We start from the raw sequence: 13,930 nt of genomic DNA, 5'->3' as shown, positions 1-13,930 counted from the left end.
TTCACCCCTCTTATTGGAATTTTCTGAAAAAATGTGTTTCTTTATTTTTAAAGGGGATTCAAAATACTTTTTTTTTACATCTGCACACTTTAAAAGTTTTGATATATATATACCCATTTAAAAATTCACCACCCCCTTTTCAACCGCCATTAATTAGATTTTCCAAAAACAAAAAATGCATGTTTCTGTATTTTTAAACGAGATCCCAAATACTAATTTTTAGGTCTGTCTGTAATGTCTTCAGTTTCTGAGATATAAGTATCCTCATTAAAGGCATTCAACGCCTTTCTCACCCTTCCTATTTGGATATTCCGAAAACAAAAAAATACGTGTTTCTTTATTTTCAAAGGAGATTCTAAATACCAATTTTTACATCTGTAAACTTTAAAAGTTTGGGATATAGATACACTCATTTCAATCTTCACCCCTTTTCACCCCCCTCCCCATTAATTGGATTTACCAAAAACAAAAAATATGTGTTTCTTTATTTTTAAAGTAGCTGCCTAATACCAATTTTCAGGTCTGTAATATCTGAGATATATGTATCTGCATTAAAGGCATTCAACCTGTTTTTCACCCTATTTCACCCCTCCTATTGGGATTTGGTGAAAACAAAATAATACGTGTTTCTTTATTTTTAAAGATACCAATTTTTACATCTGTAAACTTCCAAAGTTTTGAGATATAGATACACTCATTTTAAAAATTCACCCCCTTTTCACCCTCCGATTAATTGGATTTTCCAAAAACAAAAAAATAAATGTTTCTTTATTTTTAAAGATGATCCCAAATACCAATTTTAAGGTCTTTTATATCTTTAGTTTCTGAGATATAAGTATACTCATTAAAGGCATTTAACACATTTTTCACCCTTTTTCACCCCTTCTATTGTGGTTTTCCGAAAACAAAAAAATACGTGTTTCCTTTTTTAAAGAAGATTCTAAATACCAATGTTTACATCTGCAAAGTTTTAACGTTTTGAGATATAGATACACAAATTTTAAAATTCCCCCCCCCCCTTTTTTCACCCCCTTAGAGACGGAATATCCAAAAATCCTCGCATAGCGAGAACCTACATGTTAATATGAATTTATCTCCAAAGTTTCATTTCTTTACGTCGAGTAGTTTAGGCTCGGCGATGATGAATCAGTCAGTCAGGACAAGTTATTTTATATATATACTAGCAAGATACCCGTGCTTCGCTACGGTATTATACTGAAATTTAGAATTGAATACTTATTGTTTTATATATAATCCGCCGAAATTCGCGACCTGACTCGTTTTCTGAGAGAATCCGCCAAAATTCGTGATCTGACTCGTTTTCTAATTGATTACGGCAAGTTTCCTCCCGTTTTTCAATCTTTCTTTCCAGCAATCGATTTGGTACTTCCCGGGCTAGGTCCAGGTATTCCACCCGGTCAGTTGGGTACGGTACGTAAATCTTTGCCATATTTTCCTATAGCATTTTTAATATGGATCAAATCTTTGAGGAGATCCGGCGTGGTGTCGTCTTGGGTGCCTTGACGGTACTGAACCCGCGGCCGGACTGCATTCTTAGTCATTACCCGTCCAGGACCCGTTTCCAGCGCGGTTCGCACATTTGACGACGGTCCAGAACATTATTATTATTATTATTATTATTATTATTATTATTATTATTATTATTATTATAGATGTTCTGGACCCCACAGCAAGATGCAAGACCGCTACGTGGCGGTAAATTACATCTGCTGCCATGGTCATTGTTGAGAATGTTACCAGCACCATTGTCACGCGTAGGCAAGTGTGCGGGATTTCTGGCCATACGAATGACATACTTCCGTTCATTATTGAACTTATTATAGAGGTGAAAAATTGAACGCTCAATCTCATTCCTATCGTTTATTTCAAATGTGTTTAAATTGTTATTTATATGCAAGGGGAATCTACTGTAATCTAAGAACGTTCTTCGAAGGAAAAGATGGCTCTTGAAAACGAACCCAGGAAAGATTAAAAATGATCGGTTTATGATCAGAATAAGTACATCGAAAATCTACAGCCTGTTTCCAGTCATTCGACAGGGTCAGGAATGGAATGAATAAAGCCCCCATCTAGCGGCGACAATAGGAATTGTGCCGGCAGCCAAAACCTGTCGCACTCCTCTGGGGCAATGATTAATGGATGACAAACGAAATGAAATTATTTTGGACAGTGCTGCTGGAATGAATGATGACAGGGAAAACCGGAGTATCCGGAGAAAATCCTGTCCCGCCTCCGTTTTGTCCAGCACGAATGTCACATGGAGAGATCGGGATTTGAACCACAGGACCCAGATGAGAGAGGCCAGCGCGCTGCCGCCTGAGCAACGGAGGCTCCTTATAAATACATAAAGAACAGTAAAATCAATTGGTCTCACCTCCTTTTACACCCCACCGCCGTTAATTTTATTTACCGCCCCCCAAACAAACAAAAACCTAAAAGAAGGTGTTTATCTTTATTTTTAAAGGAGATTCCAAACACCGACGTTCACGTCTATTACCTTCAGTTTTGAGATTAAAATAATTCACTTTTTTTCACTTTCACACTCCCCCCCCCAAGTAAATTTTCCGAAAAAAACTTGTTTCTTTAATAGTAAAGGATCTTCTTCTAAATTCCAATTATCACGACTGTAATTTCTTCAGTTTTTGATTTATGTGTCCTCATGAAAGGAATTCAACTCCTTTTCAATCCCGCCCCCCAAGATGATTCCCCCTCCCAAAAAAACGGGCTTTTCTTTGTTTTTAAAGGAGATCCAAATACCAATTTTCACGTCTGTAGGCCCTAACAACTTTAGTTTTTATTAGATGTAAGTATTCTTATACAATTAAGTCAATTCATTTTTCAATTCTTTCACCCCCCCCCAACCATTGGATTAACCGAGAATACGTGTTTCTATACTTTTAAAGCATATTCCAAATATCAAATTTCACGTCTGTAACATCTTCATTTTTGAGATAACAGTAGCCATTAAAGAATTCAACACCATTTTCAGTCACTTTTACCCCCCCCCCTCCATCCAAGTGATATTTCAAAAAACTAAAAATACACGCTTTAAAAATACCATTTTTCACTTCTGTAACATGTTAAGTTTTTTGAGATATACTGTAGAAATTCTCCTTTTAAAATATCACCCACATTTTAGTTCCCCTTAAGAGGAGTTTCCAAAAGAAATCACCTATGTTTCTTTACATTTACAGGAGATTCCAAATACCACTTTTTACGTCTGTAACATTCTACGTTTCTCAGATATTCTGTAGATAAAGTCTTTCAAAAAAATCACCCCAACATGTCACTCCTGTTTAACTGCTATTAATTGGATTTTCCAAAAACAAAAAATACATGTTCCTTTATTTTTAAAGAAGATTCTAAATATCAATTTTTACATGTGCAAACTTTTAAAGTTTTGAGGTACAGATACACTCATTTTAAAAATCCCCCCTTTTCACCCCCCCCCCACTATTTGGACTTTCCAAAGACAAAAAAATGTTTCTTTATGTTACCAATGCCAATATCTTCAGTTTCTGAGATTTAAGTATCCTCATTAAAGACATTCAACCCCTTTTTCACCCCTCCTATAGGGATTATCTGAAAATAAAAAATACATGTTTCTTTGTTTTTAAAGAAGATTCTAAGTACCAATTTTTACATCTATAAACTTTAAAAGTTTTGTGATATAGATACACTCATTTTGAAAATCCACCCCCTTTTCACCCCCCATTACCAAAAACAAAGAAATACGTGTTTCTTTATTTTTAAAGGAGATCCCAAATACCAATTTTTAGGTCTGTAATATCTTCAGTTTCTGAGATATAAGTACCCTCATTAAATGCATTCAACCCCTTTTTCACCCCTTTCCACCCATCCTATAGGGATTTTCCAAAAACAAAAATATACGTGTGTCTTTATTTTTAATGAAGATTCTAAATACCTCTTTTTACATCTGTAAACTTTCAAAGTTTTGAGATATAAATACACTCTTTTTAAAAATTCACCCCCCTTTTCACCCTTCCACTAATTGGATTTACCAAAAACAAAAAATCATGTGTTTCTTCATTTTTAAAAGATATCAAAAGTACCAATTTTCAGGTCTGTAATATCTTCAGTTTCTGAGATATAATTACCGGTATCCTGATTAAAGGCATTTAACCCCTTTTCTCCCTTTTTCACCCCTCCTATTGGTATTTTCTGAAAACAAAAAAAATACATGTTTCCTTATTTTTAAAGAAGATTCTAAATACCAATTTTCACATCTGTAAACTTTTAAAGTTTTGAGATATAGATACACTCATTTTAAAAATTCACCCCCCTTTTTCACCCCCTTAACGACGGAATATCCAAAAATCCTCTCTTAGCGAGCACCTACATCTTAATATGAATGTATCCTCAAAATTTCATTTCATTACGTCCAGTAGTTTTGGCTCGGCGATGATGAATCAGTCAGTCAGTCAGTCAGTCAGGACAAGCTATTTTATATATATAGAAGATAACTAGCAAGATACCCGTGCTTCACTATGGTATTATAATGAAATTTATAATTGAATGATTAACATTTTATATATAATCTGCCTAAATTAGCGATGTGACTCATTTTCTGAGAGAATGCGCCAAAATTCATGATCTGACTCGTTTTCTGTCAGATTACGGTAAAGTTCTACCCATTTTTCAATCTTTCTTTCCAGCAATCGATTTCGTACTTCCCGGGCTAGGTCCAGGTATTCCACTCGGTCAGTTGGGTCCCTAAATCTTTGCCATCTTTTCCTATAAGCATTTTTAATATGGTTCAAATCCTTGAGGATACCCAGCGTGGTGTCGTCTTTGGTGCTTTGGCGGTACTGAAACCGCGGACGGACTCCAATCGAAGTCATTACCTGGCCAGGATCTGTTTCTAGCGCAGTCCGCACATTTGGACAACGGTCAAGAACATTATTATTATTATTATTATTATTATTATTATTATTATTATTATTATTATTATTATTATTATTATTGATGTTCTGCACCCCACAGCAAGATGTAAGACCGCTACTTGGCGGTAAATTGCATACATCTGCTGCCATTGTCATTGCTGAGAATGTGACCAACACCATCGTCGCACGTAGGCAAGTGCACAAGATTTCTGGTGACACGAATGATATACTTCCATGCATTATTGACCTTATTATAGAGGTGAACAATTGCACGGTCAATATCATTCCTATCGTTTATTTCAAATGTGTTTAAATTTTTATTTATATGCCAGGAGAATCTACTGTAATCTAACTTTATGTTCTCCAAAGGAAAAAATGGCTTTGAAAACGAACCCAGGAAAAATTAAAAATGATCAGTTTATGATCAGAATAAGTACATTATGAACAGTAAAATCGATTGGTCTCAACGTATTTTTCACCCCACCGCTGTTGATTTACCCCCACCCCCAAAAAAGAAAGCATGTTTCTTTATGTTTTAAGGAGATTCCAAATACCAATGATCATGTCTGTTACCTTCAGTTCGGAGATATAAGTATCCCCATAAAAAGAATTCACTTTTTTTCACTTCCTTTCATACTTTCCCTCTCCCTTAAGTGAATTTTCTGGCAAAAAATACTTGTTTCTTTAATAGTAAAGGATCTTCTAAACATCAGTTATCACGACTTTAACTTCTTTAGTTTTTGAGATATGTGTCCTCATAAAAGGAATTCACCTCCTTTTCACCCCCGCCCCCAAGATGATACCCCCCAAAACGCTTTTTTTGTTTTTGTTTTTGTTTTTAAAGGAGATCCAAAAACCAATTTTCATGTCTGTAACAACTTTAGTTTCTTAGATGTGAATATCCTCATACAATTAATTCAATTAATTTTTCAATTATTTCACCTCTCCCCCCTTTATTTGACTTTCCAAGAATACGCGTTTCTTTAATTTTAAAGCAGATTCCAAATACCATTTTTCACATCTGCAAAATCTTTTGTTTTTGAGATAATAGTATCCTCATACAAAAAATTCAAATAATTTTTCAATTCCCCCCCCCCCCCCCACTTTAGGTGGATTTCCGAAAACAAAAAATATGTATTTCTTTAGTTTTAAAGGAGATTCCACATACCAAATTTCAAGTCTGTATCATCTTCAGCTTTTGAGATATCAGTATCCTAATTAAAAGAATTCAACCCTATTTTAGTCACTTTTACACCTCCACCCATGTGGTTTTTCAGACAACAGATAAAAAATGCTATTTTTCACTTCGGTAACATGTTATGTTTTTGAGATATACTTAGAAATGCTCATTTTAAAAATTCACCCACTTTTTAGTTTCCCTCAAGCGGAGTTTTCAAAAACAAATCACCTATGCTTCTTTACTTTTAGAGGAGATTCCAAATACCAATTTTTACGTCTGTAACACTTTACGTTTCTGAAATGCGCTGTAGATATAGTCTTCCTAAAAGTTCACCCCAATTATTCACTCCTGTTTAACCCCCATTAATTGGATTTTCCAAAAAAAATACCGTATGTGTTTCTTTATTTTCAAAGGAGATCCCAAATACCGATTTTCAGGTCTGTAACATCTTCTGTTTCTAAAATATAAGTACAGTATCCTCATTTAAGGCATTCAACCCCTTTTTCACCACTCCTATTGGGATTTTCCGAAAACAAAAAATACGTGCTTATTTTCAAAGGGGATTCTAAATGCCACTTTTTACATCTGTAAAGTTTAAAAGTTTTGAGGTATAGATACACTCATTTTAAAAATTCATCCCTTTTCATCCCCCCATTAACTGGATTTTCCAAGAACAAAAAATATGCGTTTCTTTATTTTTAAAGGAGATCCCGAATACCAATTTTCAAATCTGTAATATCTTTAGTTTCGGAGATATAAGTACCCTCATTAAAGGCATTCAACCCTTTTTTCAACCTTTTTCACCCCTCCTATTGGGATTTTCTGAAAATAAAATAATACATGTTTCTTTATTTTTAAAGGAGATTCTAAATACCAATTTTTACATGTGTAAACTTTTAAAGTTTTGAAATATAGGTACACTCATTTTAAAAATTCACCCCCCTTTTCACCCTCCCATTAATTAGATTTTCGAAACCAAAACATATATGTTTCTTCATATTTAAAGGAGATTGCAAATACAAATTTTCAGGTCTGTAATATCTTCAGTTTCTGAGATATAAGTATCCTCATTAAAGGCATTCAACCCATTTTTCACTTCTCCTATTGGGAGTTTCTGAAAACAAAATATACGTGTTTCTTTATTTTTAAAGGAGATTTCAATTACCAAATATTACATCTGTAAACTTTTAAGGATTTGAGATATAGATACACTCATTTTAAAAATTCACGCCCTTTTCACACTAACATTAATTGGATTTTCCAAAAACAAAAATTATGCATATCTTTATTTTCAAAGGAGATCCCAAATACCAAATTTCAGGTCTGTAATATCTTCAGTTTCTGAGATATAAGTATCCTCATTAATGGCATTCAACCCCTTTTTCAACCTTCCTATTGGGATTTTTCAAAAACAAAAAATATGTGTTTCTTTAATTTTAAAGGAGATTCTAAATACCACTTTTTACATCTGCAAGCTTTTAATGTTTTGAGATATAGATACACTCATTTTAAAAATCACCCCCCCCCCCATTTTCATCCCCCCCTTAATTAGATTTTCCAAAAACAAAAAGTACATGTTTCTTTATTTTTAAAAGAGATTTCAAATACCATTTGTCAGGTCTGTAATATCTTCAGCTTCTGAGATATAAGTATCCTCATTAAAGGCATTCAACCCATTTTTCACTTCTCCTATTGGGAGTTTCTGAAAACAAAATATATGTGTTTCTTTATTTTTAAAGGAGATTTCAATTACCAAATATTACATCTGTAAACTTTTAAGGATTTGAGATATAGATACACTCATTTTAAAAATTCACGCTCTTTTCACCCTAACATTAATTGGATTTTCCAAAAACAAAAATTATGCATATCTTTATTTTCAAAGGAGATCCCAAATACCAAATTTCAGGTCTGTAATATCTTCAGTTTCTGAGATATAAGTATCCTCATTAATGGCATTCAACCCCTTTTTCAACCTTCCTATTGGGATTTTCCAAAAACAAAAAATATGTGTTTCTTTAATTTTAAAGGAGATTCTAAATACCACTTTTTACATCTGCAAGCTTTTAATGTTTTGAGATATAGATACACTCATTTTAAAAATCACCACCCCCCATTTTCATCCCCCCATTAATTAGATTTTCCAAAAACAAAAAGTACATGTTTCTTTATTTTTAAAAGAGATTTCAAATACCATTTGTCAGGTCTGTAATATCTTCAGCTTCTGAGATATAAGTATCCTCATTAAAGGCATTCAACCCATTTTTCACTTCTCCTATTGGGAGTTTCTGAAAACAAAATATACGTGTTTCTTTATTTTTAAAGGAGATTTCAATTACCAAATATTACATCTGTAAACTTTTAAGGATTTGAGATATAGATACACTCATTTTAAAAATTCACGCCCTTTTCACACTAACATTAATTGGATTTTCCAAAAACAAAAATTATGCATATCTTTATTTTCAAAGGAGATCCCAAATACCAAATTTCAGGTCTGTAATATCTTCAGTTTCTGAGATATAAGTATCCTCATTAATGGCATTCAACCCCTTTTTCAACCTTCCTATTGGGATTTTCCAAAAACAAAAAGTATGTGTTTCTTTAATTTTAAAGGAGATTCTAAATACCACTTTTTACATCTGCAAGCTTTTAATGTTTTGAGATATAGATACACTCATTTTAAAAATCACCCCCCCCCCATTTTCATCCCCCCATTAATTAGATTTTCCAAAAACAAAAAGTACATGTTTCTTTATTTTTAAAAGAGATTTCAAATACCATTTGTCAGGTCTGTAATATCTTCAGCTTCTGAGATATAAGTATCCTCATTAAAGGCATTCAACCCATTTTTCACCCCTTTTCACTCCTGAAAACAAAACAAAAATATATATATATATTTTTTAAAGGAGATTGTAAATACCAATTTTTACATCTGTAAACTTTAAAAGTTTTGAGATATAGATACACTCATTTTAAAAATTCACCCCCCCTTTTCACTCTCCCATTAATTGGCTTTTCAAAAAAAAAAAAAGTATTTCTTTATTTTTAAAGGGGCAAATACGAATTTTCAGATCTGTAATGTCTTCAGTTTCTGAGATGTAAGTATCCTCATTAAAGGCATTCAACCCATTTCTCACTCTTTTTCACCCCTCTTATTTGGATTTTCTGAAAACAAAAAAATACTGTTTCCTTATTTTTAATGGAGATTCCAAATATCAATTAATGTTTTGAGATATAGATACACTCATTTTAAAAATAACCCCCCCATTTTCTTCCCCCCATTAATTAGATTTTCCAAAAACAAAAAGTACATGTTTCTTTATTTTTAAAAGAGATTTCAAAAAACATTTGAGATATGTTTTGAGATATAGATACACTCATTTTAAAAATCACCCCCCCCATTTTCATCCCCCCATTAATTAGATTTTCCAAAAACAAAAAGTACATGTTTCTTTATTTTTAAAAGAGATTTCAAATACCATTTGTCAGGTCTGTAATATCTTCAGTTTCTGAGATATAAGTATCCTCATTAAAGGCATTGATATTGAGCCGTGCCTCATAGCCGGTCGACTGCTGTAGAGGTTGCGTGTCTTTCAGTTGTTTTCCATTTCACTACAATAGACTGCTGGGGAAGTTCACCCTTGGAGGTCTCTTGTGGCTGTCTTGGGAGTCTATAGTTATGGCTATGGTCAACAGATGACAGGAGTAACCAGTTCGAAGATGAAAGGTAAATGTCTGCTATACTAGACCTACTCACGTAGTGCCTTGTTGTCCTGCAAGCTCAAATGCTAGTGCTTATCGACTTTCCTTTCAATCGCATTGAAATTTTGAAAGGCCTCATCTTCCCTCGAGTCTGACAGCAGGATTTCATCTTCCTGACTAGTGTAGTACATACAGAACTTGTATTGTTTGCAAAGTGCAGAAGATGAAGCAGACAAAAAGTGTGTTTAAGGAATGCAATGTAACAATATGTGCCTTTTCCTGCTTCCAAACTTATCACATGCAGAAGAACTTCTAAAAAAAAATTGTTTGCTTATGACATGCAAATTAATGGAGGTAAACAATTTGTAATTTGAAATTAATGTTTATATTAAATTATAACATGCAATTAACAAAATTGAAATAAAGGTAACTGAAGATAACATTTACAATTAAAAAAAAGCTTTTAACTCTGCCAGAACTTCTAAAATAATTGTTAAATGATATATGCAAATTAATGTAGGTAAACAAATTGACAGATCAAAAATTAGATGGATGGCTTTTCTGGCGTTAATTGTAATTTAAAGTTAATGTTTATGTAATTAATAAAATGGAAATAAAGGGAATTAAAGATAAAATTTCTTTCTGCCAACTGGTATCTGTCCATATGCACAATTACCTGGAAATTCCTTTATGACAGTCCCTTCAAGTACCTTCCCCGCCCCCACCCATTATGCTATCTGACTGTGTTTTTAAAAGGTCTGCAAATATGCTACAGTAGCCTGTCCAGTATTTCTTTTCTGATAGTGTGTAAAAGCAGTGAGCATAAACATTATTTTTGAAGAAAGCGCTCAAGGAGGTATCATTGCTCTTACTTTTCTAAAAGAAGGACATGAACATCAGCTTACTTTAATAACTTGTCTATCATACCCTAGCTGAGGCTTGCACGCCAAATGAGATATAATAATACAATACACAGGTTTTGTGCCACACAAAACAGTTATTTTTACTTCAGCACACTGCAGTTTAAATCTGTTTGATTAATAGGATAAAGGTACATAGATTGGTTAATCAGATTTCTAGATTAATCAGTTTGATTAATTGATTAAATGAAGAACTCTAATAAAAATACATTATGGAACCATCATATTCCTAATTCTATGTTATTTAATGCATAGATGACTACAATATTAACATATAGTCTGATACAAGTGTAATAGACTAATATAACTTCAAACAATATTCTTTAACTCATGGGTAAATAATGCAAATATTTATTATTATTATTATTATTATTATTATTATTATTATTATTATTATTATTATTATTATTATTATTATTATTATTATTATTATTATTATTGAGTTGTGAGGTATGGCTATGAAGTGTTTACATCCATTTACATTAGTATGATTATTATTATTTACGTAGTTATGTCCGGAATTTATTTGGTATACCTCATGATCATATTATTGGTGAGGTTATGTCATGAAAAATCTGCTGTGTATATATATATATATATTAGTATGAGTTTATTTAAAGTAAGAACACATAATTAATAATATAGGCCTATAATTTATTATTACCTGTATATATGATGTATAATCCAATGTGACATTGTGCAACACACTGTAATATCCAGAATAACATAGCTTTGGCACTAGATACAGAAAATTCTTTACATTGTAACCAGGCTATTGGAAACACTCAAATTTACAAGAAAACATGCTATGTCATATACTTCTAGAAGCCTGGCAAGGCAATGTATATAAAGAGGCAGTCTTGTGAGTGAGAGACGAGTTGTTTTAATGAGACTTGTGTGGAAGTTGTGGAAGATGAGTATTTGAAGTCAAGTATGTGAATTGGTTTTGTTGGGTTGGTAGTTGACATGCAACCGTTGCAGTCTCTCCTTATCCTTATTCATCGTAATAGTGTTTTGTTTTATGATGACAGCTTATTAGTTTGCGTGTGAATATGTGTAAATAATTTTTAAATAAACTAGTGTACACAACTGACAGTATTTTGTGTGCGTCTTTGTGGGTACATCATTGGCAACCGTGGTGACAGGATTGGAGAATAATTTTCCAGTGAATACGAGTGTAAATGCAAAAATAGAACAAAATGCAAGTGATACAAGAAAATATGTCCGTACAACAACTCAAACAATCAACAAATTAATTTAAAAACTACCTAATCATTGTTGATAGTACTCATCGATACAGTCATGAAGTGGACGGCTTGCAATACAACAACTCAAAGACGAACTCACCAAGAGAAACCTTCCGACAAATGCCAAAAAGAAATCACTGAAAACACAGTTATGAGAAGATCTCGTTGAAAAAGGAGAAGATCCCGAAAAGTTTTTCATCGAGGTGAATGAACATCTGGAATTGTCATCGGAAGAAGAGGTAAATATAGCTAATATTTGTTCCAACTTACTGAGCATGATGCAGGCAATCAATGACAAAATCTCAGACGTTGATTCACAAGTTAATTCCACCTTAATGAAACATAATGACAAACATTCAAACAAAATTTCACTAGTCAATTCCGCCCTAACAGAAAAGATTTCAGAACAAATTTCGAAAGTAAATGACAAACTTTCAGACAAAATTTCTCAAGCTAATTCAGTTTTAATCAGACAAATATCACAAGTATACACGCAGGTTTACAAAGTAGAACAATGCCTAGAATCGAAAATTTCAACCGTAGACGATAAAAGTTCATCCCAAATCAGTGACGTCACCAATAAATTAACACAGCAGATATTGGACATCAGGTCAAAACTGGGACAGGTTGAGCAGATCAATAGTAGAGTAAGCCAGCTGGAAGGGGACATCTCGAACCTCAAGGAGGAGGTGAAAATCCAGGTTTCCGGCATAAAGCAACAGGTTGAAGTGAGAATTTCTACCATCGAGGGAAATTTTGAAAGCCGCATTGAAGGAAATTTTGGGAACCGTATTTCTGCTGTTGAAAGAAGGTTAGAAAAATGGTTTTCAACCATCAAGGGAAATGTGCAAAATATAAGAAAAAGCATCCTTCACGCAGCAGAAGATAGATGAACTCAAACACAACCTATCGCCATGCCTCTAAACCCCTCAAACCTAACCGGCAGTAAAGGACACCTAGACCCGAAGGTGATTATAAAGAGCCTTCCGGAATTCCACAGGCAACTGGAAGTGAAGACGACTAGCTTCATCGAGGTATCAGTCAGTCTACTAGGAAGGACTAATCTACCAGAGGACATCTTCGTTCAACTCATCAGACCGCGATTAAAGGGACAAGCCGCTACTTGGTGGAATAACTTGCAGGGCTTAAATTTAAACTGGATGGACTTCAAGAGGGAATTCCTTGCTAGGTTTAATTCCAAAGTGATGAAGAGCTCTGTGAAAAGGAAGCTACTGACTGAGGCACAACTGACCAGTATGAGAGCTAGCATGTTCGTCCTCCAGAAGTACAAGTACTTCAAGTGTCTGCACATGGAAGGAAGTGAGAACGAGATCTTACAAGACCTCTCACAGCTACTCCACGATAACATTCGACCCTCAGTGAAAGTATCACAACCGAGATCCTTTGATGATCTACATAGAATTATCGCCCAGCTGGAAGAGGAACACAAAGCAAAGTTACGGAAGAAACCAGCTCTGTTAGGAAGTGTTACCAGTGTGGAAGAATGGGACACCTGAAGAACAAATGGCCCAGTCTGGCATCAGAGAGACTAGGTTCGGCCAGTTCTGCATTAAGGGGGATGGGACCAGCAACAGGAAGGTGCTTCAAGACCCAACAGACAAGCAGCCGTGGACCAGCAGGGGAGGGATTGGTCAGATTCTGAGTAGAACAGACCAACCTCGCCCAGCTATCATCTTAAGGATAGGCAACAATAATTTTTCAGCCATACTCGACAGCCAGCAACCCATTCATTTGTAAATGTACTGTTGCCAGATTACTACTGCCTATGAAGTCTCACCATCTTGGAAAGGTAGCGGGAGCAACAGACGGGGTAACCTATTCCATCCAAGGACAGACTAACCTAACCGCTAAATGCATGGACCTGCCTATTGTAATTGACGTTGCAGGGATTCAGAACCTAATACCTGACATCATATTAGGCCATGACTTTCT

The 13,930-nt window shown here is 34.2% G+C and overlaps 1 protein-coding gene across 3 annotated transcripts in view; it reads right to left on the bottom strand.

The window, feature by feature from the left end:
* LOC136858235 (synaptic vesicle glycoprotein 2A) overlaps positions 1 to 13,930 on the bottom strand; it is a 263,056-nt gene that overhangs the window by 39,034 nt on the left and 210,092 nt on the right. The window contains exon 12 of one of the 3 annotated variants that reach the window (XM_068225463.1): positions 8,900 to 8,974. The exons of the other annotated variants lie outside the window; for them this stretch is intronic. Coding sequence (XP_068081564.1) covers positions 8,937 to 8,974 — 38 coding nt within the window. The 3' untranslated portion in view covers positions 8,900 to 8,936. Of the gene's footprint in view, positions 1 to 8,899; positions 8,975 to 13,930 lie in introns of those variants that run through there. 3 annotated transcript variants of the gene reach the window in all.

Source organism: Anabrus simplex, chromosome 1 (assembly GCF_040414725.1).
Source record: "Anabrus simplex isolate iqAnaSimp1 chromosome 1, ASM4041472v1, whole genome shotgun sequence".
In the NCBI taxonomy this organism is placed as follows: domain Eukaryota; kingdom Metazoa; phylum Arthropoda; class Insecta; order Orthoptera; family Tettigoniidae; genus Anabrus; species Anabrus simplex.
This window is presented reverse-complemented; position numbering and strand designations above follow the sequence as displayed.